Here is a 26,807-nt window from a genome sequence, read left to right as displayed (position 1 = left end):
AAGGTAATTATTAATGAGAATGAACTTGTATCTGCCATTTTTATTTTTTTTACATGTCATATCTTTTTCCTTTCTCATTTCATCATCCACTTTAATGTCCATGTCATTATTTTTTCATATAATTTTTTTTGTTCTTACAGGCAATTGGAAAACTATAATTAATATCTTAAATGATTTAATTTTAATTAATGCATTTTAGCTTCAGTAATGCACAGAAACTTTTCTGTCAAGCCCAAGACCGTCTTTGTTGATATGTTCACAAATCATGCCTTTATATTTCTGTGTCTATTAATATATTTATAATTATTATGTGTATTCATCTTTGCTGAATTCATTTATGAGCTCTGGAAGTCTTCTGGTTGACATTTTTGGATATTCTAAATATAGGATCATGTCATCAGCAAACAGAAATAATTTGAGCTCTTTTTTTCTACTCCTATCCCTTAAATTTGCTTCTCTTGCCTCATTTCTCTGGCTAGCATTTCAAGGACTATGTTGAATAAGAGTGGTGAATGTGAGCATCCTTGTCTGGTTCCTGTGTTTAGAGGAAATACTTTCAGATTTTCTCTATTTAGAATAATGTTGGCCTTGGGTTTGTCATATATCCTTTACAATGTTAAGGTAAGTCTCTTCTATCCCTTGTTTTTCTAACATTTTAAGCATGAATTGGTGTTGTACTTTGTCAAATGCTATTGATATAATCATGTGATTCTTCTTCTTAAGTCTGTGTATGTGGTGAATTAAATTTATTAATTTCTGGATGTTGAAACAACCTTGAATCACTGGGATTAAACCCACTTGATCATGGCACACTATCTTTTTAATGTGTTTTATATGCAGTTTGCCAATATTTTATTAAGAATTTTGCATATATGTTCATCAAAGTTATTGGTCTGAAGTTTTTTTCCTTGATGTGTCTTTGTCTAGTTTTGGTATCAGGGTGATACTGGCTTCATAGAATGAGTTTGGAAGGCTTCCATTCTTTTCTATTTCATGGAAGAATTTCGGAGAATTGCTACTAGTTCTTTAAAGATCTGATAGAAATCATCTGAGAATTTTGCCAGTCCTGGGCTTTTCTTTGTTGGTAGGCTTTTGATGTATGCTTCAATTTCATCACTTGAAATATATCTGTTTTTTAATATCCTTCTGGTTCAATTTGGGTAAGTCATATGTCTTTAGGAATTTGTCCATATCTTCAAGATTTTCTACATTATTGAACTATAAATTTTCAAAATGGGTTATTTATTTATTCATTCATTCATCTTTTGGGTACCAGGAGTTGAACTCGGGGGCACTCAACCATTGAGCTACATCCCCAGATCTGGTTTGTATTGTATTTAGAGACAGGGTCTCACTGAGATGCTTAGTGCCTTGATTTTGCTGAGGGTAGCTTTGAACCCCATGGTCCTTCTGCCTCCTCTATCCAGCTACTGGGATTGCAGGAGTGCACCACAGTGCCTGGCCTCAAAATAGTTTCTGATGATCCTCTGTAATGTCTGTGGTGATAATTTGCTGCCACTGAACTATTGTTGAGCATTTGGTCTCACAATTATGCATGAAGACTCTTGAGTCTTAAAATTGACAATTTGTTTACTGAGGGAGAATGCTAAGCTGCAGACTGCTTTTTAATTCCACACAAATCTTTTCTAGATCAATATGAGGTTAAATATTAATTATGGCATAATATATTGAAAACAACTAACTTGATTGCTGGTATTAAGAAAACATTTTTTTTCCTAGTGACAAAACAGGATATTTTCTCATAAAATCCAAGGAAACATACACCTAAAGTATGTAGCAGGTAGAACAGTTGGGGCCTTATTTTTCTCCTTAAACGGGATCATTGTGCCCCACAAGAATTTGCCTAGGGTGAGAAGTTATTGCTGTCCTGCCACATTCGGCATTCCAGCCTCGTTGGCTTTGGCTAATAAACAGGAACTCTGCATTTGGATTCTTCAGGGTGCACTTTCGATGACCTCAGGAGTTAAAACCCCAACAATATTTCCTTTTTTATCTTGGCTTTTGTTAATTTGAGTTATTTTCCCTTATTTCTTTTGGTTAGTTTGGCTAAGAGTTTATCAATTTTGTTTGTCTTTTCAAAAAACCAACTCTATTTCATTGATCTTTTGTATTTTTTAAAATCTCAATTCCATTGATTTTTTGTTCTGATTTTAATAATTTCCTGTCTCTACTGATTTTTATATTGATAGTTCTTTTTAAAAATTTTTTTTAGTTGTAGATGAACACACAGTATCTTTATTTATTTTTATGTGTTGCTGAGGATTGAACCCAGTGTCTCACATGCAAGGCAAGCGCTCTACCACTGAGCCACAGCCCCAGCCCTGATTTGTTCTTTTTTATAGGACCTTGGGATGTAATATTAAATTATTTATTTTGTATCTTTCTATTCTTTTAATAGATGAGCTCAATTCTATGAACTTTTCTTTTAGGTCTGCCTTCATACTGTCCCAGAAATTTTGAGGTGTTATATCAGTATTCTAAAATAAGAATTTTTTTATTTACCCTCTTATTTCCTCTGCTATCAATTTATTATTCCGAAGCATGTTGTTTAGTCTCTAAGTGTTAGAGTGGTTTCTATTTTATCTTATCACTGATTTCTACTTTCATTATGATCTGATAGAATGCATGGTATTATCTCTATTTGTGTATTTGCTTTGTGACCTAAAATATGATATATTTTAGAAAATTTTCCATGTTATGCTGAAAAGAAAGTGAATTCAGTTGTTGATGGATGAAATATTCTATAGATGTCTTTTAGGTCCATATTATTAGCTGTATTTGATAACTACAAAGTAATCTTTGTTTCTTCTGATAAATCTTGGCTTGAAGTCCTTTTTATCTCATATGAGAATAGATACCCATGAGAATAGCTATCCCTGCTGGTTTATGAACCCCATGAGAGTGTTTTATTTCTTCCCATCCTTTCACCTTCAGTCTGTGGGTGTTTTGTCTGTGAGGTGTTCCTCATGCAGGCAGCATATGTTTTAGTCAGCTTTTTCACTGCTTTGGCTAGAGGATCTGACCAGAACAATTTTAGGAGGAAAAGTTTATTTGAGGACTCATAGTTTTAGATGTCTTAGTCCATAGAAGGCCTAATTCATTCCTTAGGGCTTGAGTTGAGGCAGAATATCATAAAGTAGGAGTGTGGCAGAGAGAAGCAGCTCACTTGGTGATCAGAAAGCAGATCCACTCTCCAGATACAAAATATACACCCAAGCTTCTGGGATTACAGGCATGCCCCACTGTATATTTGAGGTAGTAGCAAAATAATGCAAGAGAATGAGTAGGGGGTAAGAGAAGCAAGTATAAACTAGAGCTAGGATAACAAAGATAAGAAGGAAGATTGATTCCAGTCAATGCTTTAATTTCATTTAATTTAAAATTTCATTTTAGATGAAATACATTCAAATAGGGTCAAAGTACAATGTTGACTGTTGGGTTAACAATTGGGCATTTGTCCATCAGTCTTTGGCGTGGCTCTCTCCCTCCCAAGTTGTGGGTCACAGGAGCCAATTCCATAGCTGCTAAGACCTCCAACCAGCAGCTTCTGGTTTGTTGGCTCAGGTGTCTGCAGCTGATTGCTCAGAGGGTGCAGTGTTGTGGCATGGCTGCTTCTATGGCAGAAGGATGCAGGCTCTGCAATATCCCTATGATTGCTATGGTTCACCATCTACCAGCTCCCATTTACTGGATTTTCTTCAAGGTATTGAAGATCCTAGTGTTGTCTGTGAGTGCAGGATATCTGGTTGTGTTTCCCATGGGTGTTTTGCAGTGCAGACGTATTACCCTGATTGAAGCTGCTCTGTAAGGTATTGCACTGAAGGATCTCAGGTGGTTCACCAGACTGTAGTTACTACTGCCCCAGATTGTGAATGGTGGGCATTGATCCCCTCTGTTGCTAAGTGTGATGCAAGGTCCTGAAAGTATCCCAACAATGGCCTTTCAAGGTTAAATATCTAGTATCAAAGAGAGTATGCAGCACTTGCAGCTGTGAGTTTTTGTTGGAACTCAGTAGGTTCCTCATTTCCCCTTCCTCACCACTCTGTGAGGGACCACACCCTTTCTTGCAGGCTTACCTTAAGTCCCTGTTTGGGCACCAGCTACGTGGACTCTCTCTCTCTCATCTAGGGAGGAGGTCCACAGAACAGGGTAGAGGAAAGTGTGGCTGCAGAGTTGCTAATCAAGACTCTGGAGACTGAGATGGAAGCAGGTCTGATTTTATTGCACAGTTACCAGGTATAAATACTCAGGCAGTAGCTAGGCAGATTATAGGCAGCCACCAATACAATTTCTTGCTAATTGTTCTTACAGTGAACAATCAAATAGTCAAGAATAGTGGAAAAGTGGGCCATGGAGCAAAGCCCCAGGACTGCAACACATGGCCTCATGCCCAGGGCTGTGCCTACAGGGTAAGTGGTTTGCCGCTCATGCACCTAGCATGAAGGGAGTGGCCTGCCACTCAGACTCCCTTAATGTATGCCATGTATGCAGTACGCCTTGCACTTTTCCCCACTTATTTCCATTGAATCCTCTGGAGGTTAATGTCACAATATTGTGGTCCCTTCCCCCTTGGCTGAATCCTCCTGGAATCTTAGTTTTAACTACACTGAGCATCAAGTAATATGTTAATGACAGCTCAGGATTTCCAGCCCCAACACTGCTTCTCTCCACAGTTTCTGCTGGTGTCTGCTTCAGTAAGCCATGATTTCCTATATTTACCAGTCTGTCTCTAGTCTTGAGGCCAGTGATTTGTTATGTGTTCTCCCTTCTTGAAAAGATGAAAACAAGAAAGTGGATTTGTGTTTGTGCATTTCTGTTTTTTAGTGCTCATTAGATGTGATACTTCTTCTAAACTCATTACTCATGGAACTTGAAGTCTCCCCATTTTTGAAGCATATGGTTCTCTCAAATAGAATTTATTAGTTGAAATGGTGTTTTTTGTTTTGTTTTTATGTTCAGCACTTTTAAAAATGTTACCCAATTGATTTTTGGCCTTTATATTTCTGAAAAGAAATCACTCTTGAACATTATAATATGCTTCTCTTTTACTACTTGATGCTCTCCCCACTGGGGATTTAACCCAGGGCCTCATGGGTTATCAGTGTTTTATCCCTGAGCTATACCTCTAACCCCCTGCTTTCAGCATTCTCTCTTTGTCTTTGATTTTTTACATTCTTATTTTAACTGTGTCTCAGTGTAAGTTTCTTTGATTTTTTTTCCTCTTTGAAATTGAACTTTTTGAATGTTTAGATTTATCTCCCCTGCCCCAAAATTTGGGACATTTTCAACCATATTTATTCAAATAACCTTTCCAGCCCTTTCCATTTTCTCTGCATATGTTGGTTCCTCTGAGGTCTCTTAGGCTCTGCTAATTTTTAATTCTTTTTTATTTTTGTTCTTTGAGATTGTATAATGTTAATTATACTATTTTCAACTTTGCCAGTTCTTTTCTTTGCTCAAATATGCTGGTAGACCCCTCTGATAAATTTTTATTTCAGTTATTTTATTTTAAGTCCTAGACTTTCTTTTTAGTTCTCTTTTACAGTTTATATCACTTTAACATTAATATCTCATTTATTCAATATTTTCTCCTCCCCCTTTAGGTATTTGAGCATATTGAGGACAGTTTATTTTAGTCTTGTTTAATAAGTCTAACCCATGGACTTCCTCAAGGATAGTTTTCTTTTTCTAGTGAATTGGCCATACTCTTGTTTATTTGCATGCTTAATAAGTTTTGATTAAAACATCAATTTTTTGCATGTTCTAGTATATGTATGTGGTAACTGAAAATCAGAATCACATTTTTGGAACTTTTAGTACTCTAGTTTTGATTTGAATTTATTTAATTGCTAGAGATGTAGAACACTTTTTTCCTCATATTTGGCTTTTTTATACCAAGTTTGTCTTTCTCTATAAAGGACTCCTCCTTGTCCCCTCATAATACCTGAAAACACACTCTAATTATATTCTAATTATGCCAGTAGTTGTATTTATATTTAAAATTTCTTATTGATGAGTGGCAATAAATAAAAGTATAAATTTCCATTAAATTTTATAATGTTCAGTCATTACATATAGAATGATAAATTTCAGGGGAAAAAAGTTCCTCATGTGTTTCATTTCAGGCTTTTCACTGAAAAATATTTTTAGCACCTACTGTGTTTCAGTTATTAGGTGCTAAAGGAAGTATTGGTAAACAAAACAAATTTCTATTTCTCATAGAGCTTATTTTAGTGTACTTTTATAAAAAACATATCTTTGAAACCTACCTATGTTTTATAAAAAAACATATCTTTGAAACCTACTTTAGTGTACTTTTATAAAAAACATATCTTTGAAACTTACTTTCCTTCTTGCTTGCAGTCAATTTTGCTGTTGCTTTGGGAGGTTTCCTTTTCTTTATCACCTACCTTCCAGCTACTAGACTCCTTGTCAATGCTGGACAGATGACATTGAAGCAGAAACTGATTTTCTGCCTCAGCTGTAATGTTGCAATGGCCCTGGGATTTAAATTCCTGCTGGATGCAGAATCAAATAGTGAGTATTTTACTTTGTAAATTTTGCCATGTTTTAGTAGGTTTATCTTTACTATCTTAGTAGATGTTCACAGTTTTAATTTTGATTAATATCACTAAACTGTTCTTCAAAAGCTTGTATAGTGTAATACAACACCTATAGTGTAATATTAATGTTTTCACATTCTCTCCAAAAATTTACTGCAAGTCTGGTAGAACTGCTTCCTTTTACTTTTGGATTTGTCACTTGCTATCTAGTGGTATTGTGGGAAATATCACTCTACATTTAGTGGCCTCCTTTTTCCTTTTTCTGTCAATGCAGTGGACATGCAAAACACTTCTAGTTTTCTGTCCTATAGTCAGTATCTGTCCCTACCTTTCCATGATTTTTTTTCCAGAATTATATATCCAGTAAACATTTAACATTAAGAGAGGTGGAGAAGGAGGAGCCACCATCTTACCCTGAAGGTCTGCTTATTTTTCTTTGAGCTTCCCCCACTCCTGTATTTTATTTTTGTTTCAATCATTTCTAATTATTTGTTTGGGTATAATGAGAGACACTTTACATGAGTACTTACTCAGATGCCCTCTTGGGGCAATCTAAATTCTAAGGGTGTAAGAAAGTGGTTGATTCTACTAGTAATCTCTAGAAAGTGCCACTATTTAATTATGATATAGCAGGATATCTGTTTTAGTCTCATTTGGCCTCTAATTAAATGTCTTCTATTATGTCTTAGAAACAGGAATTAAATGGAGTAACATATTCTCATCAGCCAATCTGGACAACTTTTTATTTGCATATGTGCTGGGAATGTTTTTATTTGATACTTTCTTATACGGTCTTGTGACCTGGTATATAGAAGCTGTCTTTCCAGGGCAATATGGTGTGCCCAAGCCATGGAACTTTTTCTTGAAGGTGAGTTCTAATGCTTGTTATTCAAAAAGCTATAGTCCTTATGAGGTGTTTTTTTAAAAATATGTTAAAAACCATCATAATTTAATTTTGTACTGTCTATAATTGAATCAATAGATGAGGTGAAAGAACTATTCTTACCTACCCCCCCAACTTCACTAATTTGTTTTAGCTTTTTCCTAATGTATGCTAAGCCCTCATGTATTTATATAAATGTGTGCATGTGTGTGTGTATATATACATATGTGTGTGTGTGTGCGTGTGTGTGTGTATGTCTGTTGTCTATGTACTCACAATCTGCTTTATTTCCTTGGTTAGCCAGATTTCTTAGAGTCAGAATCATAGAAAAATGGGAAGCATGAACATCTTGCCTTCTATTATTTTTCCATATCCTTTTTTTGGTGGGGGGTCAAAATGATAGAAAAGGGTTGGAGAGCTTTCATACTTTTCCATTCAATTTTGGCATTTTATGTCCAGGTTTTCATAATGTGCAATACAAACATTAAAAATTATGTTTGATGCTTAATATTTGACTCACATATTGCTCAGAGAAGATCAGGCAGAAAGTGATATAATTCTTTTACTATAACCTAGTATTGGAGCAATTTTCATATTTTCTCCCTTAAACAGTTAGGATTTTAATATCCTGCTCTGAATACTTTTGGATTCAAATTATAACCAATTAGCTTCAAATTATTTTTTAGCCCACTTTTTAATTTATTTTTTAAAATGACAGCAGAATGCATTACAATTCTTATTACATGTATACAGTATAATTTTTCATATCTCTGGTTATATATAAAGCTTCAAATTTTAATCCAAGGAATTTTCTAGAATATATCTCAATAAAAATGCCTGCTAACATTTATATTGAGATAGAGTACAGAAAATGGATTATAGAAATACATTTGTATTTTCTAATGTTTTCATTTTCAGGGCCATTACAGTGATGATATTTTTATTCCTTTCTTAGCACTCTTACTGGTTTGGGGAACCACCTAAAAAACAACTTGAACCAATTCAACATCATGAGACAATTGAAAACAAGTATTTTGAAGCTGAACCTACTGATTTGGTAGCAGGTATTCAGATTAAACACTTGCACAAGGTATTATTTCACATACCTCTTTTCCTTAATGAAACTAATATTTAGCTTACATTCATTGTAAATGTTCATTATTAGAAATACCAAGAAAAAAGATTAGGTGCAAATAAAAGGTTGTAGTCATTGTGTTTACTTCTTTTGGGAAATATCAAAAGGGAATTTATACAGTATATTATAAAAAGTCACATCTTTCTTCTTCCTACAGAATAAAATCATATTGCCTATAAACTGTAATTGTCTACTCTACAAATTATCTCATTTAAAATGCAGGGTCTAGTGGAGCTTGATGTTTTGAATATGTGAACATAAATTTCTGGTCACAAATATTTCATATTCATATGTGAACATAAATTTCTGGTTACAAATATTTTGTATTCATCTGCTTGTAATCTGCCTGGGCATTTGATTGGGGGTGGGGGTGGGCCCTCTCAGTTTATTTGGATCATCTTCAGGTGTTCAGTATTCAGATAAATAGGTTTTCTGGCATTTTCTCACCTCTCAAATATCTGCTTAAACAACCCACCCCCTAACTCCATAGCTTAGTGATATCCAAAGCATTCTTGAAAATTTGGCTATCTTTGTGAGATGTTTAATACTCTTATGGTCCCCTCTGCCTTTATTATGAAATATGATGTCTCTATATTGGTTACCTTAACACAGATTAAAACTCAGTCTTTCCTGGTGTCAGGAGAATTTTTCATATCATTTTTGTGAATAGATGAATGATGGATGAGATTTGCTCAAGAAACACACCGGCTGTGACGACTTCTCCAAATCGCCTTTTATTTCTCTATTCTTTTCTTGATTGCCCCTGAGAACCTCCTCTAATTGCCAAATACTTCACTGCTCCCCATATTTCCCTAAGACTTGCATATCCAGGATCATAACAAAGTTCAGAAGAAACCAAGATCTTGGGTCTTTTTCATTTATTCATTCATTCTTGGTGAAACAGCAAGTTATGGTCAATGTGCTTGAGGAACTTACATTCTAGTGTAAGTAAAAGTAAGTTAGCAATTAAATAAACAAGAAAATTACAATATATGATAAATTTCATGAGGAAAATAAAAAGGATGTAGAAATAGAATGGAAAGGAGAAATATTTCAGGTAGGTTATCCAATGAAAATATGGTCATTGTAAATGCTGATCACCCTCTATAAAAATAACCTCAGTTGAGTAGAATTATCTCACCCCAAATCAGGCTATTTCTGGGTCAGCTTAAACCAAATGACTGCTCAAAATGGAGATACAAAGGCCCAGCTCTTTCCTCCAGCTCAGGTCAGTTCTGAATGGTTATCCAAGCTACATAACTCTTTGTCAATTTAACTTTGTTATTACTGTACTGCAGTCCAACCATTCTGTCTCCTAAATCTGTATCCTTCCCTTCTTCACACAGATGTTGGACCCAAGAGCACTCCTATATGCCAATCTCTGTCTTACATAAATGGAACCTAAATAGTGATTATTGGTACCCAGAATTGACTGAGAAAGCAGATGGTGAGAAGTAGACTGTGGTAGAAGGTAGCCACACAATGTTTATAGGTGGTGAATTGAGATGGTATACCTGGGAAAAGAAGGGTACTGCTAGTTGGTGATATGTATCAAGAATTTGAAAAATATGGGATAATTAATAATTACAAACACCATGTAATTGGGTGCTATATTGTTAGGGAGAAGTGACACACTGGAGAAAACGAAAGACCATATATTATTAGTGTAAAATCTAGTGAGCTTACCAGAAATCATATAAAAAGTTCTCATCCTCAACAACCAAAGAGCAGAAAAATCTGAAAACTAAGCTCTACACTTACTCATAAGTCTAAGAGACCTCTAGGGCAGGGGTTGTGGCTCAGTGGTAGAGCACTCGCCTAGCATGTGCCAGGCACTGGGTTTGATCCTTGGCACCCCATAAAAATAAATAAATTTTTTTTTTTTAAAAAAAGAAGAGACCTCTCGAGAATGTTATATCTTCTCTTGCCACCATGAAGCCTTGATTAGAATGAGAAATCTAGGACCCCAAATTCTGACTCATATTTTCTTCTTAACCTTCAACCTACAGAAATGATCTACTCCTTCCTTTTAAGAAGTATTTTTCATTCTCCTCTTTTTTTCAATATGCTGCAGTGGCCTTTGCCCCACAAGACAACCCATACACACTTCTGGCCATTAGGAAAATACCTTGAATTATGTTATAAGATGTAACACACAGCCTCCAAGATGACCTCCAGTGACCTACATCTTCAAATTTTCATGCCTTTGAATAGGGCTGACCTGGTGGTCGGTCAAAAACTTCAGAAGCAGCAGGATTATTTTCCAAGCCTAAGTCATAAAAGAAATTTAAGCTTGAATATTGGTCTCTCAGATTGCTTCCTCATTACATATTAGTAGTTTGTCAACATCATTACTTGTAGTAACGAGAAACAGAAAATGTACCTAAGAAACTGGTTGATTGATCTAATGATGTCTCCAGGAAAATTGGTAAAGGAACTGCCTAACTTCTTCTTGTTGCCTTAGGAGAAAAGGCAATAAATGTGAGAGGAGACAAACTCAAGAAAGAAATGTAAAATATAAAGAATCCAAGAATTGATTTTGATAATTCCTAGCTTCTCCAAATGGTGGATGCTGTTGAAATTTAAAAAATATATCTTTGAATCAAATATCAAATCTCAGTCTCTGTCAGAAAAACATGATTTAAAGTTTTGAAAGCCAAAATTGTAAAAAGTATTTTGTCATAAACCTCAAAAAGATACAAAATGGTGTCTCAAAGGATTATACAATCATATAATAGAAATTCTAACAATTTAGAGAATTATCTATCAGGAGCTTCAGCAGAAAACAAAGGTAGAGAAAGATTGTCTTAATATATCTGTGCGGATGGCTTTTGTGGCTTAGGTTGAACCCAATGTTTTATATGAAGTTTTGCTAGAAATTGTACCAACTTGAAATGACAGAAAGTACAAAATTAAAAGAGGCCTTTTGGCCTTCAAACTTCTACAGGTGGAAAGCAGTCTGAAAAGAATTTGGCTTCAGACAGGGCTACCTTTCATGGAAAAGGAAGCATAATTAAGAAGAGTCCCGGAAGGTGGAGCCAAGAGCATGGGAAATCATTCTCTGATCTTGAGTCTTAATCAAAGTACTGCCAGCATACCAAGGAATGGATTCAGAATTTCTGTTCACTCTTGTGTTTCTTGTTTTCCCCTTTTTGAAAGAAGGTGTGTGTAGTGGGTAACATGTTTACCCCACTATTTTATATTAGGTTTGTGGGGAAGAGTGAAGAACGAAAGATTTCATGTTTGTTTCACAGGCCATCAGATTTAGAGGAACTAAAGTCTAGAAAATATTTTCAAGAAACAATAGCACAAGAGCCTAATTCACTCCTGGATTTGATTTAGGTTACAGAAATCTGGTCTTTGTGCCGATGCTTCAGCTGAGAGCAGGTGAAGGTATTTTGCATGTAGGAGGATATGAATCATTAGAAGTGGTTTCTAATTGGCAGCTTTCGTGATGCCCCCCAGAAATCCTCTTTCCCTTGCCTGTAACTCCCATCCTGTGCCTTCCTCCCAGACATTGAATTCAGCTGACCTGTGTGACCTGTGTAACACTACAGAAGTGATAGTACATGTTTTAGTGATCTTTTTCGCTGCTATTTCTTAAGGTCCTAACCAGAGCGGTTGTAGAGGAGTGAGTCTCTTTGGAAGTCTTCTAGTCTCAGTCAAGCATTCAGTTGACTACATCCCAAGTCAACATTTTGACAGTCCAAGCAGTAAGAAATGTACTAGCAAGAGGAACATCAGCATCATTGAAAACTGCTGTTAGAAGGGGAATTACTACCTCAGAATTGGACTGATAGCAGTGAAATGATGGTTCTAAAGTCATAGACACTGGTTGGTGGCACAGGCATGAACACTTTTTCTAACAAGTATTGAGTGGTAGTCTGGAGAACTTGATCCACAAATGATGATTGATACATAGTTCCCTTAAGGCAAGGTAGATGGACAGCCAGCAAAGGTACTGCCCAAGCCATGCAATCAGAAGAAAGGATGAGTGGATCATCAGGAGTTGGAGTACAGGCACATAATATCAGTCTATGATCTTTCCATAGTTTCCAGGTTTCAGAGCTGATGTCTGTTGACAGAGGAAGGACTCAGTTGTTAAAGAGAAACTCTTTGAAACATCACAGCAAATGAATGTGATAATGGTTACCATTTATGGTTGTGCATTTGCAAAGGGAAGCTATTTGCTTGGATAACCATACTTAGAGATCAAAAGAAACATCATTTTCCCCTTGTTAGGGCCAGGAATACATGCAGGATAGACAAAAATGGAATTTAGACCCTTTTCTAGTTTATAAGGGTACATTAGAATCCACCTGGTGAGCATTTACACAGTTGTCAAATGTACCCTTGGAAAATAAATATTTGGAAGTTGGAATAATTTCTACAATGACTCCTTGCCTCTGGGGAAGAACTGTTGTACTAGGGAAAGTCATGTGTAATTCTTTGAAACTACCTAATTCCACTGGTCAAGATGGTAAATTAATTTTTGGAGGAGTGGAAAAGACTTTTTATTATTTTTTAGTTGTAGTTGGACATAATGCCTTTATTTTATTTATTTTTATGTGATGCTGAGGCTTAAACCCAAGGCCTCGAAAATGTTAGACAAGTGCTCTACCACTGAGCTATAACCCCAGCCCTAGAAGAGCTATCTTTAAGTAATGTATAAGTAGTGGTCTCTCATTATATTATGATTTAACTCAACACTTTGTTCCTTGCAAAAGTCCATCCAGACGGGTTCTGAGGGATGAGAATGGATCTATTACAAACTTAGTAGTCAACCTAATTGCAATTGCTGTGCCAGATGTGGCATCTTTTACCTGTGATACGCCATTAACACAGCCTAAGGATATGACACAGTGCCATTGATTTGAGAAAATTCCTTTTTCCAACACTTAACTTTGTTTTCAGGGTTATGAAAATTCCTTGGCTCTCTGTCCTAACATAATCTGAAGGGAACTTGACTAGCTATTCATCTTACAGAGCATCGCTCTGATTTGCTGTATTGATGACATCATTTTAATTGGACCAGATAAGCAAGACGTGACAAATATATTTGGAGGCCTTGGTAAGACAGGTATTCTGAGAAGGGGTAGGATAAAACCTATAAAGATTTGGGGACACATTAGTAAAATCTTTAGGAGGTATTAGTCTGGGTTCTGTTAGTACAAAATATATGCCCCAAAGCCACACCCCCAAATGAACCACTTCCTCCAGCCATACCCCACCTGCCTCCAATTACCACTCAGTTAATCCCATCAGGGATTAATTCACTGATTAGATTAAGGCTCTAACCCAACCATTTCTCCTCCAAACCTTCTTGTCTCACAAACAAGCTTTTATGGGACACAACACTTCCAAACCATTTTGAAAGCAGCATGTTCTATACCTATTGATACTAATTTGATTCTGGTATGAAGTGACACAAAGGCTGCCAATTTTGAGTATAGTCCAGAGTCAGAAAGACTCTGCAGCAGACCCATGTATAAGCACTCCTGCTGCTTGGACATTACAATTAAGCTGACTTTATGGTATTAGTGGTGTCCTACTAAAAAAAAATGTATCATTGCTTTTATGGTTAAGCATTAGTAGAGTTCTGGATCAAGGCCATGCCATCATCAAATGAATCAGAGAAAGCTATCTTTCACAAATAGTTGCTGATGTTGCTATTGGCCTTGATGGAGATGAAGCAGCTAAACATGGCATGTCGAATAACCATTTGTTCAGGCTAACCATTTTGAGTTGGATTTCATTAGATCTACCAAATTAGTAATCACAGGCAAGGCTAGCAGCAATCCATTATAGAAGTAAAACCTAAAGGATTGAACATGAGCAGAATCAAAGGACATGAGTAAGCTGTGTAAGCAAGGAGTCTAGATCCTCATGTCTTCTACCCCAGTTTCATCAGTGCTTCTTTCTTAGCTCATAGCTATGGCTATATTAGGAATCCACTTTTACCAACTCAAGGAAAAAGCTTGAGCTTTGTCCATAGGTAGCTCATCTTGGTACATGGGTAAAAGCCAGAACTTAGCAGCTACACTGCTGTCCCAAATAATGAGCGTTGAAAGATGAAGAGGGATTCCCCCAAAAGGACAAAGCTTCCAACCATTCACATGGTCATCTGCTTTGTGTAGCATGGCCCCAGATTGCTGAACTCATAGGCAAGAATAAGTGTTCTAGACAATTAGTTCAGGTTCCTAGAAGAAGAAAGACTGGAAGATTGGGGACAAGGAATTCTAGGATTGAGGCATGTGATATAAATGTGAAGATCTTTGTAAATGTTAACATTCAGCAGAGATTTTATGCCAAAGGAGAGGCAGTAAATAACTAGCTAGACAAACTAATTGAACCAGTGAGTATCAGCCAGCCTTTTGTCAGTGATCATAATCACCTGCAATGGCAAGGGTATAGGATAAACTTAAAGCATGAGCTCTCACCATGACTTATCTTGCTACTGCTACTGCCAAATATCCAGCATGTCAGCAAAAAAGCATAATGCTGATCACCATTTCTCAAGGAAACCAGATAACTTGGAAGCTAGATTAATGCATTGGACTGAAAGAAGCTTCATTTCATCCTGATATGAATCAAAAATGTATTCCTGGTAGAATTTTTGCCTTTTCTACTTATAGTTTACTTATAGAGCTTCAGCCAGCCACACATCTCACTGGTATGGGATCCCACAAAGTGTCACATAAAGATTCACTTTGCCACAAAGAAAGCACAGTAGTGAAACTACAACCATGGAATAATACACTGGCCTATCACATTCAGAACCCGCTAACCCAAGGGAATAACTTATTGTCTTGGTAAAGGCATATTTCAGGCAATTGTCTGAAGTGAAAAACTTGTAAGAATGAGGTGTTGTCCTCAAGGATGCAGGATACATACTAAAGCAAGTGGCTGTTGTATGGTGATTTGTCCTCAGCAAGTAGTATACATGATTGGAAACAAAGGAGTAGAAATAGGACTGGACTTATTTACCAGTACTACCAGTTATACATTTGGAAAATATTTGCATCTGTCATTCAGACTGTGGCCTCTGGGAGATGATTCCTCAGAAGAAGGCGTCCCAAGAGCCCCTTTGAAATATAAACTGATTGCTACTCACTGCTTTGAACCCTTCGTCCAAGAGACCAGCAGACAAACAAGAGTAATCAGCATTTTGGCAATGAACATTTGACTCTGATCATCAGAAAGTAGGAAAATTTTCACTAAAATAGTGAAAAAGGGAAGAATGTATTTGGCTCCCACATGATGCACTTTTCTGTTCAGATGCCACCCTCTAGACTGAAAGACTTACTCCCTAATTATAGAGAGGCTGTTATGTCACTGATAGCTTCAGCTAACATTTCTCAGCTGTCACCTTTGTTGTGATTTCTGAGACTGAAGAGAGCCACAACAACCAAGTTCATGGTCCTCTTTGGGATACCTAAATCTAATTATCTTTCAACATGGTAGTATTAGGGCCTTGTCCCTCGACTTTGCGGAGATATTGAGCCTGAGAATTCCTCCTGGAATCTCCTGAGGCCTTGGAGTAACTGTATTATAGCTTATCTTTACCCTGTGCCTTGTCATTTTCCCAGTCTAGTCATGTGAACACTTCTTTAAAACATTTCTTCCTGCTAGAATGGGAGCATAGTTCAGTGATAGAGTGTGTGCTTAGCATGCACAAAACTATGGGTTCAATTCCCCAATCCCCAACACTTCCTAAATTCTAATTGAGAATTGTTTTGGGGGAACTCAGATGTGCAACAGTAAACTGAGATAAATGAGTCAGATAGTTGAAAAATTAGGGACATGAATTTAAACAGAATTCCAAACCCTGAAATAGAAGGAACAAGTGGAAATTAAAAGTTGGAGTGAAGGAAGAAAAGAAAAAGTGTTATATGAAATGAATTTTGAGATGTAACAAATCATGCAGGGGGATTTGGAAGCTATGGAAAAGTTTGGATTTTATTTAATATCAAGTAATGGTCACAAATATATGAAAAAATGTTCAACATCTCTAGGAATTAGGGAAATGCAAATTAAAACTACATTGAGACTTCATCTCACTCCAATGAGAATGGCATTTATCAAGAATATAAATAATAATGTTGATGAGGATGTGGATAAAAAGGTACACTTATACATTGTTAGTAGGACTTGAAATTAGTGCAGCCACTCTGGAAAGCAGTATGAAGATTCCTTAAAAGACTAGGAATGGAGGGGCTGGGTTTGTGGCTCAGTGGTAGAGCACTCATCTAGCACTTGTGAGACTGGGTTCAATCCTCAGCACAAACATAAAAATAAATAAATATAATAAAGATATTGTCTCCAACTAAAACTACAAAAGAAAAAATAGTTTTAAAAAGACTAGGAATGTAATCACCTTGCAACCCAGCTACACCACTACTCCAAAAGATTTAAAATCAGGATACTACAGTGATGCAGCTATATCAATGTTTATAGCAGTACAATTTACAATAGCCAAGATATGGAGCTAGGTACTCTTCAACAGTTGACTAGATAAAGAAAATGTGGTATGTATACATAATGGATTATTATTTAGCCATAAGAAAAATGGCATTATGGCATTTGCTGGTAAATTAATGGAACTATCACGCTAATCGAAATAAGCCAATCCCCGAAAGTTAGAAGTTGAATATTTTCTCTGATATGTGGAAGCTGATCCAAAATAAGGGAGGGGGGACTAAAAGAGAAGAAAAAACAAAAATGAGAAGGAATTTCATCAAAACAGAGGAAAGGTCAGTAGAGTAGACCAAGGGGATTAAGGAGGAATAGGGACGGAAATAGGGAATAACAGTGAAATAAATCTTACTGAATGTATGGATGTGGTGCAGTGGGTCCTAGCACTGGGTGTATCACAGGACACTAAATAAAAAAAGTAAATTTTAAATGGATTGAAGAGGTGGAGTGGAGTGGAGGGAGGGGAGTGGGGGTGCCACGATGGGGACTACTGGGGACTGAATTGGAGTGGGTTGTATTCAATTTTTTTTATTATATCAGGGCATATCTTGGTGTTGTATATAGCTCTAAAAAGGAATAAATAAAAAGTATATCAAAAAAATCACTATAGGCCTTTTGAAGGAGAGGAGTATTATTAGAAGAAGGAAGACAAATTGAAGGCTTTTATCATAGCTCAGGTAAGATATTATGGCAGCATTGACTATGCTGAAGATAGTGGAAGTATAGAGATGCAAAACATAGATTGGATGTGTGTGATTGAGAGAAAAGAGAATATTAGTGTGCATTTTCATTTTGTGACTTAAAGTAAAGGTCAATTAGTGGAGTAATGTTTGGATATTGGAGATACTAGAGGATTCAGGATTTCTTTGGTTTGTTGACTGATCAATTTTTAAACAAGTGTGGGAAATGAGGAGCATGATTTTGAATATAGGAAATTTAATCATTCATCCAAGTAGAGATTTCAATAAGTAATTACACAAGCCTGATGCTTAGGTCTGGGAAGAAGATATGATGAAAACACTTAGCCACCATTTGGAGTGAAAAGTCAAATAGATTTATTTTATTTTCTCTTACACAGGTCTTTGTATTCATTATCAATGGGTTATATTAGAAGGACTATGTCCTTTAATTTTGAATGACATGAGCTTTTGAATTTTGAATTTTGAATTTTGAATCCCAACTCTTCCTTTAATCTATTTTCACCTCTTTCATGTTTTTATTGGTATATTATAATTATACATTGCTGTGGTTCCAGTCAATTAGTTGCTCGGCTACCTTGTCGCTGGGGGGTAGAGACGCAGAATCAACACACAGACCCCGGGAGCTGGTGAGAGAACTGGCTGGAGACCCACCTCAGGACTTCGTCCAGTAGCTCAGTTTATTTTTAGAATGCATACAATTGTTATAGGGGGCATGCCCATCAATCATACACAAGCAAGATAGTATCCATAAGCCAATCATCTTATGCCTAATGTAACCACACTATGAGGATGCTCTAAATATTGCTATCATCAGGAAGGGACTTTGTCCCTAGGGGAGGGGATTTCTAAGAAGTTCCATTCCTGAAGCTCCTGGCTATCAGTTTCCTGGTCTGGCAGCTTGGTAATGCTAACCACAAGTGCCAAGGATGTGGTTTCACTAACGGCTCGCTAGAGCAGAGCATCCCATCCTGTAGGCATTCCTATCAGGCCTGAACAAATGTAGATTCTTCAAGCACTCCAAGCTGCTCATAGCTGCTAGCTGCTAGCTGTATACTGAAAGTTATTCCAATATTACATTATAGTAAAATTTATTATAACCTATTTGTACCTGCACGCACAAAAAGATAATTTTATTTCATTCCACAGTACTTCCACCTTTCCCTTCCCTTCCTGCATTCTCTATCCCATTTCTCTGCTTTACTGGCCTTGATAATTTCTTAATTGATTCATTATAATTATACCTAAAAGTGGGTTCATTGTGATATATTTGTACATACACATAGCATAATTTGGTCAGTTTCATTTCCTAGTATTTCTGCTGGTCTCCCTTCTGTTTTAATGAGGTCCCTTCTTTATTCCTTTTTTTATCTTGATCTTATTCATATAAAAGAAAACATTTGATTCTTGACATTATTTCACTTAGCACTTTGTTTTCTAGTTCCATCCATTTACCAACTATTTAATGAGATGATGATAATGTTCTTTATGAATGAATGAAACTCCATCGTGTGTGAGTGTGTGTGTGTATCATGTTTTCTTTATCTGTTGAGAGACACCTAGACACATTACACAATTTGGCTTTTATGAATTGTGCTGCTATAAACATTGGTAAGCATATATTACTGTGCATTGCAGATTTTAATTCTTTTGGATAAATACTAGGAGCTAGAATATGGGCTGGGGTTGTAACCCAATGGTAGAGTACTTGCTTCACATGTGGAAGGCACTGGGCTTGATCCTCAGCACCACATAAAAATAAAGATATCATGTCCATCTACAACTAAAAGATTTTTTTAAATACTAAGGAGCAGAATAGCTGAGTTCTGTGATGGTTCCATTCCTAGTCTTTTGACAAATCTCCATAATGATTTTCCGAGTGGTTGTACTAATTTTCAGTCCCATCAACAGTACATGGTGTTTTCCCCCCTCATCCTCACCAGTATTTATTATTATTTCTATTCTTTATGGATGCCATTTTAAATGGAGTAAAATGAATTCTCAGTGTAGCTCTGATTTGCATTTCCCTGATTGCTAAGGACATTGCAATGCTTTTTTCATATATTTGTTGGCTATCTGTGTTTCTTCTTTTCAGAAATGTCTGTTCATTTACCCACTTATTGATGAGGTTATTTGGGTTTGTTTTGTCTTTGGTAATTTTTAGTTCTTTGTGTATTCTGGATATTTTTGTATTTTTTTCAGAAGAATAGCTGGTAAATATTTTCTCCCACTCTGAGGACACTCTCTCTTAACGTTCTTCATTGTTTCCTTTACTGAAGTTTCTTAATTTGATAGTATCCCATTCATTGATTCTTGGTTTTAGTTTTAGGAGTCTTTTTTAAGAAAGTCGATACCTTTACCTATTTGTTGGAGTGTTGACCCTATGTTTTCTTACAGCAGTTGCAGAGTTTCTGGTCTCATTCCTAGACTTTGATGTACTTAGAGTTGACTTTTGTTCAGAGTGAGAGATAGAAATCTAGTTTTGTTCTTCTACTATGTATACTGAGTTTTCCTAGTACCATTTGTTTAAAAGTCTCTCTTTCCTCCAGTGTATATTTTCAGTGCCTTTGTCGAGGATCAGATGAATGTACGTGTGTGAATTTGTCTTCTGTTCTATTCCATTGGTCTTCATATCTGTTTTTATGCCAATACCATACATTTTTGTTACTGTAGGTATCTTTAATTTGAGATTGGGTTGTGATGCAGTACTCATCTCATTTTTATTAAACAGTAACCAAAATCTTCTTACAAGTTTATATAGCATTCATGTCTGCTCCAGGTAAGAGAAAATCCACATACCATCTCTCCTTGAAAGTTTCTATGTTTTATTAAATTTCAGGCTAGTTGTTTGCCTGTAAACCTCACCTCTCTGATGGGTTGGAGAAAAGTTATGGTTTTGTAAATTATTCAGCTTCTACTTGTTGCCAGAATGAAAATGATGTTTTTCCAGCTTTTTGCATCCTAAACAGAAGCACTGCTAGTCTACACAAGGGAAAATTTTAGAAAAACATCTATGTGTAGGCTTTTTATTGGCATTTCTCCAAATTAAGACAAAGAAATGAACTGAAGATGATTGTGGCAACTTATCGACTTTAAGATGGTAATTGAAATAAAGCAGAAACAGATGAAATTTTCAGAGGATATTTGTAGATCTATTGTGAGATTCTGAAATGTATGTTTCTGTAGAAATTTGTTTGTTTTCACAGTTCTATCTTTTTTATACTTTTTTCCTCATAAGATTAATGATGTGGTCTTATTTTTGTCTATAGATAATTGATACGAGTGCTTGTTCTTCCAAATCGATTATGAAAAATATATAATTAATATTTGTGGGTTTTCCCCCCATAGGTATTCAAAGTGAATCATGCTATCAAAGTAGCAATTAAGGACTTGTCTTTGAATTTGTACGAGGGGCAGATCACTGTTCTTCTAGGACATAATGGAGCAGGAAAATCCACTACTCTGTCAATTCTTTCAGGTATGTGTTCAGTTCTCATCAGAAGATGTCTTCACCCAGAAATTGTAAATAAAGCAATGAGGCTTTTGTGTATATTCTTTATGTTAAAGTTTAGTCATTTTAGTGATACATAGTTTAATAAACCACTTTCTTTTTAGGTTTACAAATAATTATGAAAATTAGAATGAGAATTTTGGAGGGAAAGACATTATATAATGTAGAAATGGTTAATGTACTAAGGAGACATAGCAATTTTTAGTACACATGCATCAAAGAACAGAGCATCAAAATAATTAAAGCAAAAAAACTGACTTGAAAAAATCAGTAGACATGTTTACAGTTATACTTGGAGACTTCAACACTATTCTTTCAGTACTTGATAGAACCAAAGGGCAGAAAATTAAAGATGTTGGAAAATTAGCAGCACTATTAACCAACATGATCTAATTTGTGTTTATATAAAACTTCATCCTAACAGTTGGGCCTAATTGCTAGGCATAATACCCAATGAGGCAATGAGCTTGATAGACAAGGCAAAGAGACAGCCAAAGAGACCATGCTAAAACTGCTGTCATCCCAGCAGTGGGTACAATAAACAAGAAAGAATACATTTGAGCTGAGCTGGCAGTGATGTGCCAGAAGTGGTATTAGTACTGGTTCACCACAGAGGGAGGAAAAACACAGAGAAATACAGATTTGATATGGAAAAAAAACAACAATAGAAAAGCAGCCTGAATTTAGCTGATCCAGAGGCTGCACTGTGCATTGACGCTTGAAAAGCACTGTTTTTCAACTGGCCACAGAGAGCTGAGGTGAGAGCCATCGTGAAGCAGCCACACTGCAGCTGCTGGTGTGGAAGCAGGAGATTGTAGCAAACACTGCCACACTGTCCTCGCAAGTGCCTACCAGGTGGCCTAGGGTGTACCTAACAGGACATGGGTGAAAAAAAGGCACAGTTAAGATTGTATCCAGGGGATTCAAGTCATAAAAGTGAAGAGGAGACCAATTCACTTCTCTTTTGAGTCTGGTGGCTCATGTGACCAGCAGAAGTGAGCCAGGAGTCTGAACAGGTGGTGTGAACACTCAGGGACTCTGTCTTGTGAGCAGCAAAGTGTGTGGAAAATTGGATCCCCTGCCCTGTGGGAGGAACTCTTTAGGGAGGTTCTTGAGATCCAGACTCCCATCAGAGATCAGCAACTGCTAGGCTCTAGGGGTATGTTAATCTAATAGACACCACCCAACAAAGTCGCTAAAGCCTGATTACATCTAAGTCTCACCTGCCAGAAATCACCTCAGAACTCTGCAGAAGTTTTACCCTGGAAGTGCACAGATCTGGTCTGTATGGACAAAACTCCAACTGACAATACTTCCTAATCCATTCTATCTCATACTGGTGGGAGGAAAGCTGAGACTTATTTCAAACAGCTTCAGTTTTAGGCTGCTCCAATTAGCAGCTCAGAAAACAACATAAAAAGAGGAAGGGGTTCACAACTCCAAACCCCACCCCCTTCAGTATATAGCTCAAGAAGAGTCAGAAGACATTTAGTGACTATCCATTCTTGTAAACTATTTTGACCACTGCAGTAGAGATTATTCCTTCATTTTATCATTAAGAATCTTGTGTGTGTGTGTGTGTGTGTGTGTGTGCGTGCACGAGTGCTGATTGATTCAAGGATATATGCATATTTGTTTCCTTTTTCTCATTTTTATCATTTTTTTAAAAATATTTTTTTAGTTGTAGATTGACACAATATCTTTATTTTTACATGGGGCTAAGGATCAAACCCAATGCCTCACACGTGCAAGGTACATACCCTACCACTGAGCCACAACCCCATCCCCTCATTTTTATCATTTTTTAATGTAGTTATTTTTCCTTGCCTTGTCTTTTAAGGATTAGAGGTTTTTAGTTTAGTTTGCATTGTTTTCATTTGTTTGTGTCTCTTTTCTTCTAACAGCAAAATTCTACTGTTCTCTCTTCTTCTCTCCCTTTACTTTTCTTCTCCTATTTTTCCTCCTCATTCAGTAACCATCACCTGCTACCTCTCTTCTGTATTCACACTGCTCACTTTTTGAAATTATAAGCTCTTTTCTACCTTCCTAGCATATTTTCTTTTCTCCTAATTAACTGTATTTTTACCATTTTTTATAACTAATTGGTTTATATGACTTCTGCCCCCCACTCCTACTAATGTGATTATTACTGCTATGGATGGCATGGTTGGCACCTGCTGTTTGCTTTAAAGCCAGATCTAGCTTATGGTTATTGTTTTTTTCTTTTGACAATTTCTGACCCTACCATTCCTGTTTTTATGGTAATTAATGTATAGATGTCATAGAACGAACTGGGTATGTACTTCAATGTTGTGTATCATTTGCATCAGCTGTTACTATTGTTTGGCCCTATTCTGTGAGGTTCTGAGAACCTACAGGGACACTACAAGTTCACAAGGTAGAGGCTCTGCTGCTGAAAAACGACCACACACCTTGTTCCAAATATAAATTATTGACAGTCTTCAGCTACACTTTAATATAAAGAACAGAAAAGACAAAAATTCAAACTAACAATGAGACTTTGTAAATCCTACCACATTCAAGTTTTGGGGACTAATATACTACACAAAATAGTAGATGCCCATTGTCAAATGCCTTATCTAGTTCATGTTTTTTTTTAATTGTTGATATCATTCAGAACCCATTACCTTAAAAATGCTGGTGAAGCCAGGCACTATGGTGCACACCTGTAATTCCAGCAGCTTGGGAGGTTAAGGCAGGAGGATCATGAGTTCAAAGCCACCCTCAGCAAAAGTGAGGTGCTATCAACTCAGTGAGACCCTGTCTCTAAATAAAATACAAAAAATAGGTGTGGGGATCTGTCTCAGTAGTAGTTGAGTGCCCCTGAGTAATCCCCAGTATGCCCATCCCCCCCAAAAAAATGCTGGTGAAACTAGGAATCAAAGGAACTTACCTTAATATAAAGCTTTGACAAGCCCAAAGTCAACATAATGTGGAAGGTATAATTTTTTTGAGAGAATTTTTTTAATATTTATTTTTTAGTTTTCGGTGGACACAGCATCTTTATTTTATTTTTATGTGATGCTGAGGATCGAACCCAGCACACTGTGCATGCCAGGTGAGCATGTTACTGCTTGAGCCACAACCCCAGCCCAAGTCAACATAATATGGAATGGAGAAAAACTAAAAGCTTTTCCTATAAAATCAGGAACAAGACAAGGTTGTCCATTGTCACCACTCCTATTAAATATGGACCTTGAAGTGTTAGAGCTATCAGGCAAAAAAGAGAAATCAAAAGGATACAGATGGGGAAAAAATAAGTCAAACTATTTGTCGACAATATGACCCAAAAAATCCCAACAGAAGTCTTCTAGAGTTTATAAATGAGTTCAGGAGAGTAGCAGGATACAAAATCAGCTTTCATAAATTAATATTTTTTTTATTTTTACATTTACGTGGTGCTGAGAATCGAACCCAGTTCCTCATGCATGCTAGGCGAGCACTCTACCACTGGGCCACAACCCCAGCCCCAGCTTTTATAAATTAATAAAGCTTTCCTGTTTTCCAACATTGATTCAGCTAATGAGGGAATTAGGAAAACTAAAATAAACTAAAATAACTTCAAAAAAATAAAAAAGCTTGATAATTAATCTAAGCAAGGTGGTAAAAGAAAATTAATGAAAATTATAGAGCACCGAAAAAAGTGAAAATGACCTCTTAGAAGATGGAAAGACTTCCCATGTTCTTTGATAAGCAAAATTATATTGTCAAAATGGCCATTTGCCTATCAAAAGCAATATACAGATACAATGCAATTCCCATCAAAAATAGCAATGACATTCTACACAGAACTAGGAAAAAAACTATTTTTAAATTCATTTGGAAGAATAAAAGACCCATAATAACCATAGCAATGCTAAGAAAGAAAAGTAAAGTAGGAGACATAACAATACCAAATCTGAAATTATACAGTACTAACAAAACAGCATGGTAGTGGCATCAAAATAGATATGAAGAAAACAGAACAGAATAGAAGACACAGAGACAAATTCACAGACCTGATACTTGAAAAAAAGCCAAAAATATGTTTTGCAGGAAAGATAGCCTTTTAACAAGTGGTGCTTGGAAAACTGGATTAGCTATATGTAGAAAGATGAAACTAGACCCCTATCTCTCACCCTACACAAAACTCAAATTGGAATGGATCAAAAGACTTGGGAATAAGACCAGAAACCCTGTAGCTGCTAGAAGGAAACATAGGGTTAACACTCCATTATATAGGTACTGGCATTGACTTCCTTAACAAGACCCCCAAAGTGTAAGAAATAGAACCAAGAATCAATAAGTAGTATGCCTTCAAACTAAAAAGCTTCTTCATAGTAAAGGAAATGATTAAGTGCATGAAGATAGAGCCTACAGAATGAGAGAAAATTCTGGCCAGCTACTACTCTAATAGAAGATTAATATCCAGAATATGCAAACTACTCAAAACAGAAGAAGGTAAAATGGTGACTTAGAGTGAAGCAATATTTCTTCTAGCTCAGCAACCCAGAACTCAAGCAGCAGGAATACTGCTTCTCTCTGAGGTTTAGAGCGACAAATCATGAGACTGGAGGGGCAGTCTACCCTAGCCAAACCAGAGACTGTTTGACTCATTAAACAGATCTAAAAACAAACAAAACAAAAATTTGTTCTGAGATTGTCAATCGTCTATGGAGAACCTGTCCAAGAGCCATTTTGGGATTGCAGCACCATAGAGCCAACGTAAACTGGAAACCCAGATCCATGGGCATGTCTGAGCCTAGAAGGGCCTAGCAAACCCATGGAAAGTCAAAAACTAGGGGGATTTTCCCAGGGAAACACAGGTTACAGAGAGCTCTGTGAGACTTGTGGCTCATAGCTCCCCCATCCCCCGAGTAGTGGGTTAGGAGGTTGGAAGGGTGGGTGTGATGGCATTTGGCTCTCAGCTTTCCCAGCCAGCTGGTCTGACACCCACAGGTCAGACCCAGGGCCCATTCAGGTTGGTACTCACCAGATCATGGCACCAGCCCAGTCCCCAGCTTTCTCTCCAGTCTGGTATCCACTGGTTCCTGGGCCTCTGGGACCTTCCAGGTCTGGCACCAGTCTAGAATCCACCCAGGCCCTCTGGACCCTAGTCCCCAGTCTCCCAAACTCCCGGCCCCCAACCCAGCCCACCAATAGGCCTACCTGGCCTGCAGCTTCATTACCACTGGCCCATAGCCCTGCTTGCCAGGTTGCTGCTTTGCCCCAGTCCTGCCCAGCCCAGTACATAGCTTCACTGCCAGCCCTCAGGACCCACAGGTCAGGTGGGTTCCCCATACATGGCCAGCCACTTCTCTGGCTAGCCACTTCACTGCCCACCTACTACCCAGCTTGCCTGGCACACTACTTCACCACCAGACCTGCCTGACCTAGCCAGCTGCTTTGTCACCCAGCCCACAGCCCAGCCTGCCCACACTAATCTCCCAAGAAGGGAAATTGGGAAGTCTTAAACCCCAACCTTCAACTTGTGGAGCAATACAATAAAAAGGACTCAACA

General features: G+C 37.0%; 1 protein-coding gene across 1 annotated transcript in view; it reads left to right on the top strand.

Moving 5' to 3' along the window:
- The window catches only part of LOC101976043 (phospholipid-transporting ATPase ABCA3), a 119,765-nt gene that overhangs the window by 19,953 nt on the left and 73,005 nt on the right, over positions 1 to 26,807 (top strand). The window contains exons 9-12 of the mRNA XM_005323918.3: positions 6,385 to 6,558; positions 7,274 to 7,452; positions 8,423 to 8,557; positions 21,124 to 21,253. Coding sequence (XP_005323975.1) covers positions 6,385 to 6,558; positions 7,274 to 7,452; positions 8,423 to 8,557; positions 21,124 to 21,253 — 618 coding nt within the window. The remainder of the gene's footprint in view (positions 1 to 6,384; positions 6,559 to 7,273; positions 7,453 to 8,422; positions 8,558 to 21,123; positions 21,254 to 26,807) is intronic.

Source organism: Ictidomys tridecemlineatus, chromosome 10, assembly GCF_052094955.1.
Source record: "Ictidomys tridecemlineatus isolate mIctTri1 chromosome 10, mIctTri1.hap1, whole genome shotgun sequence".
Taxonomy (NCBI): Eukaryota; Metazoa; Chordata; class Mammalia; order Rodentia; family Sciuridae; genus Ictidomys; species Ictidomys tridecemlineatus.
Note: the sequence above shows the minus strand (reverse complement) of the source record. Positions and strands in the feature narration are given on the sequence as shown.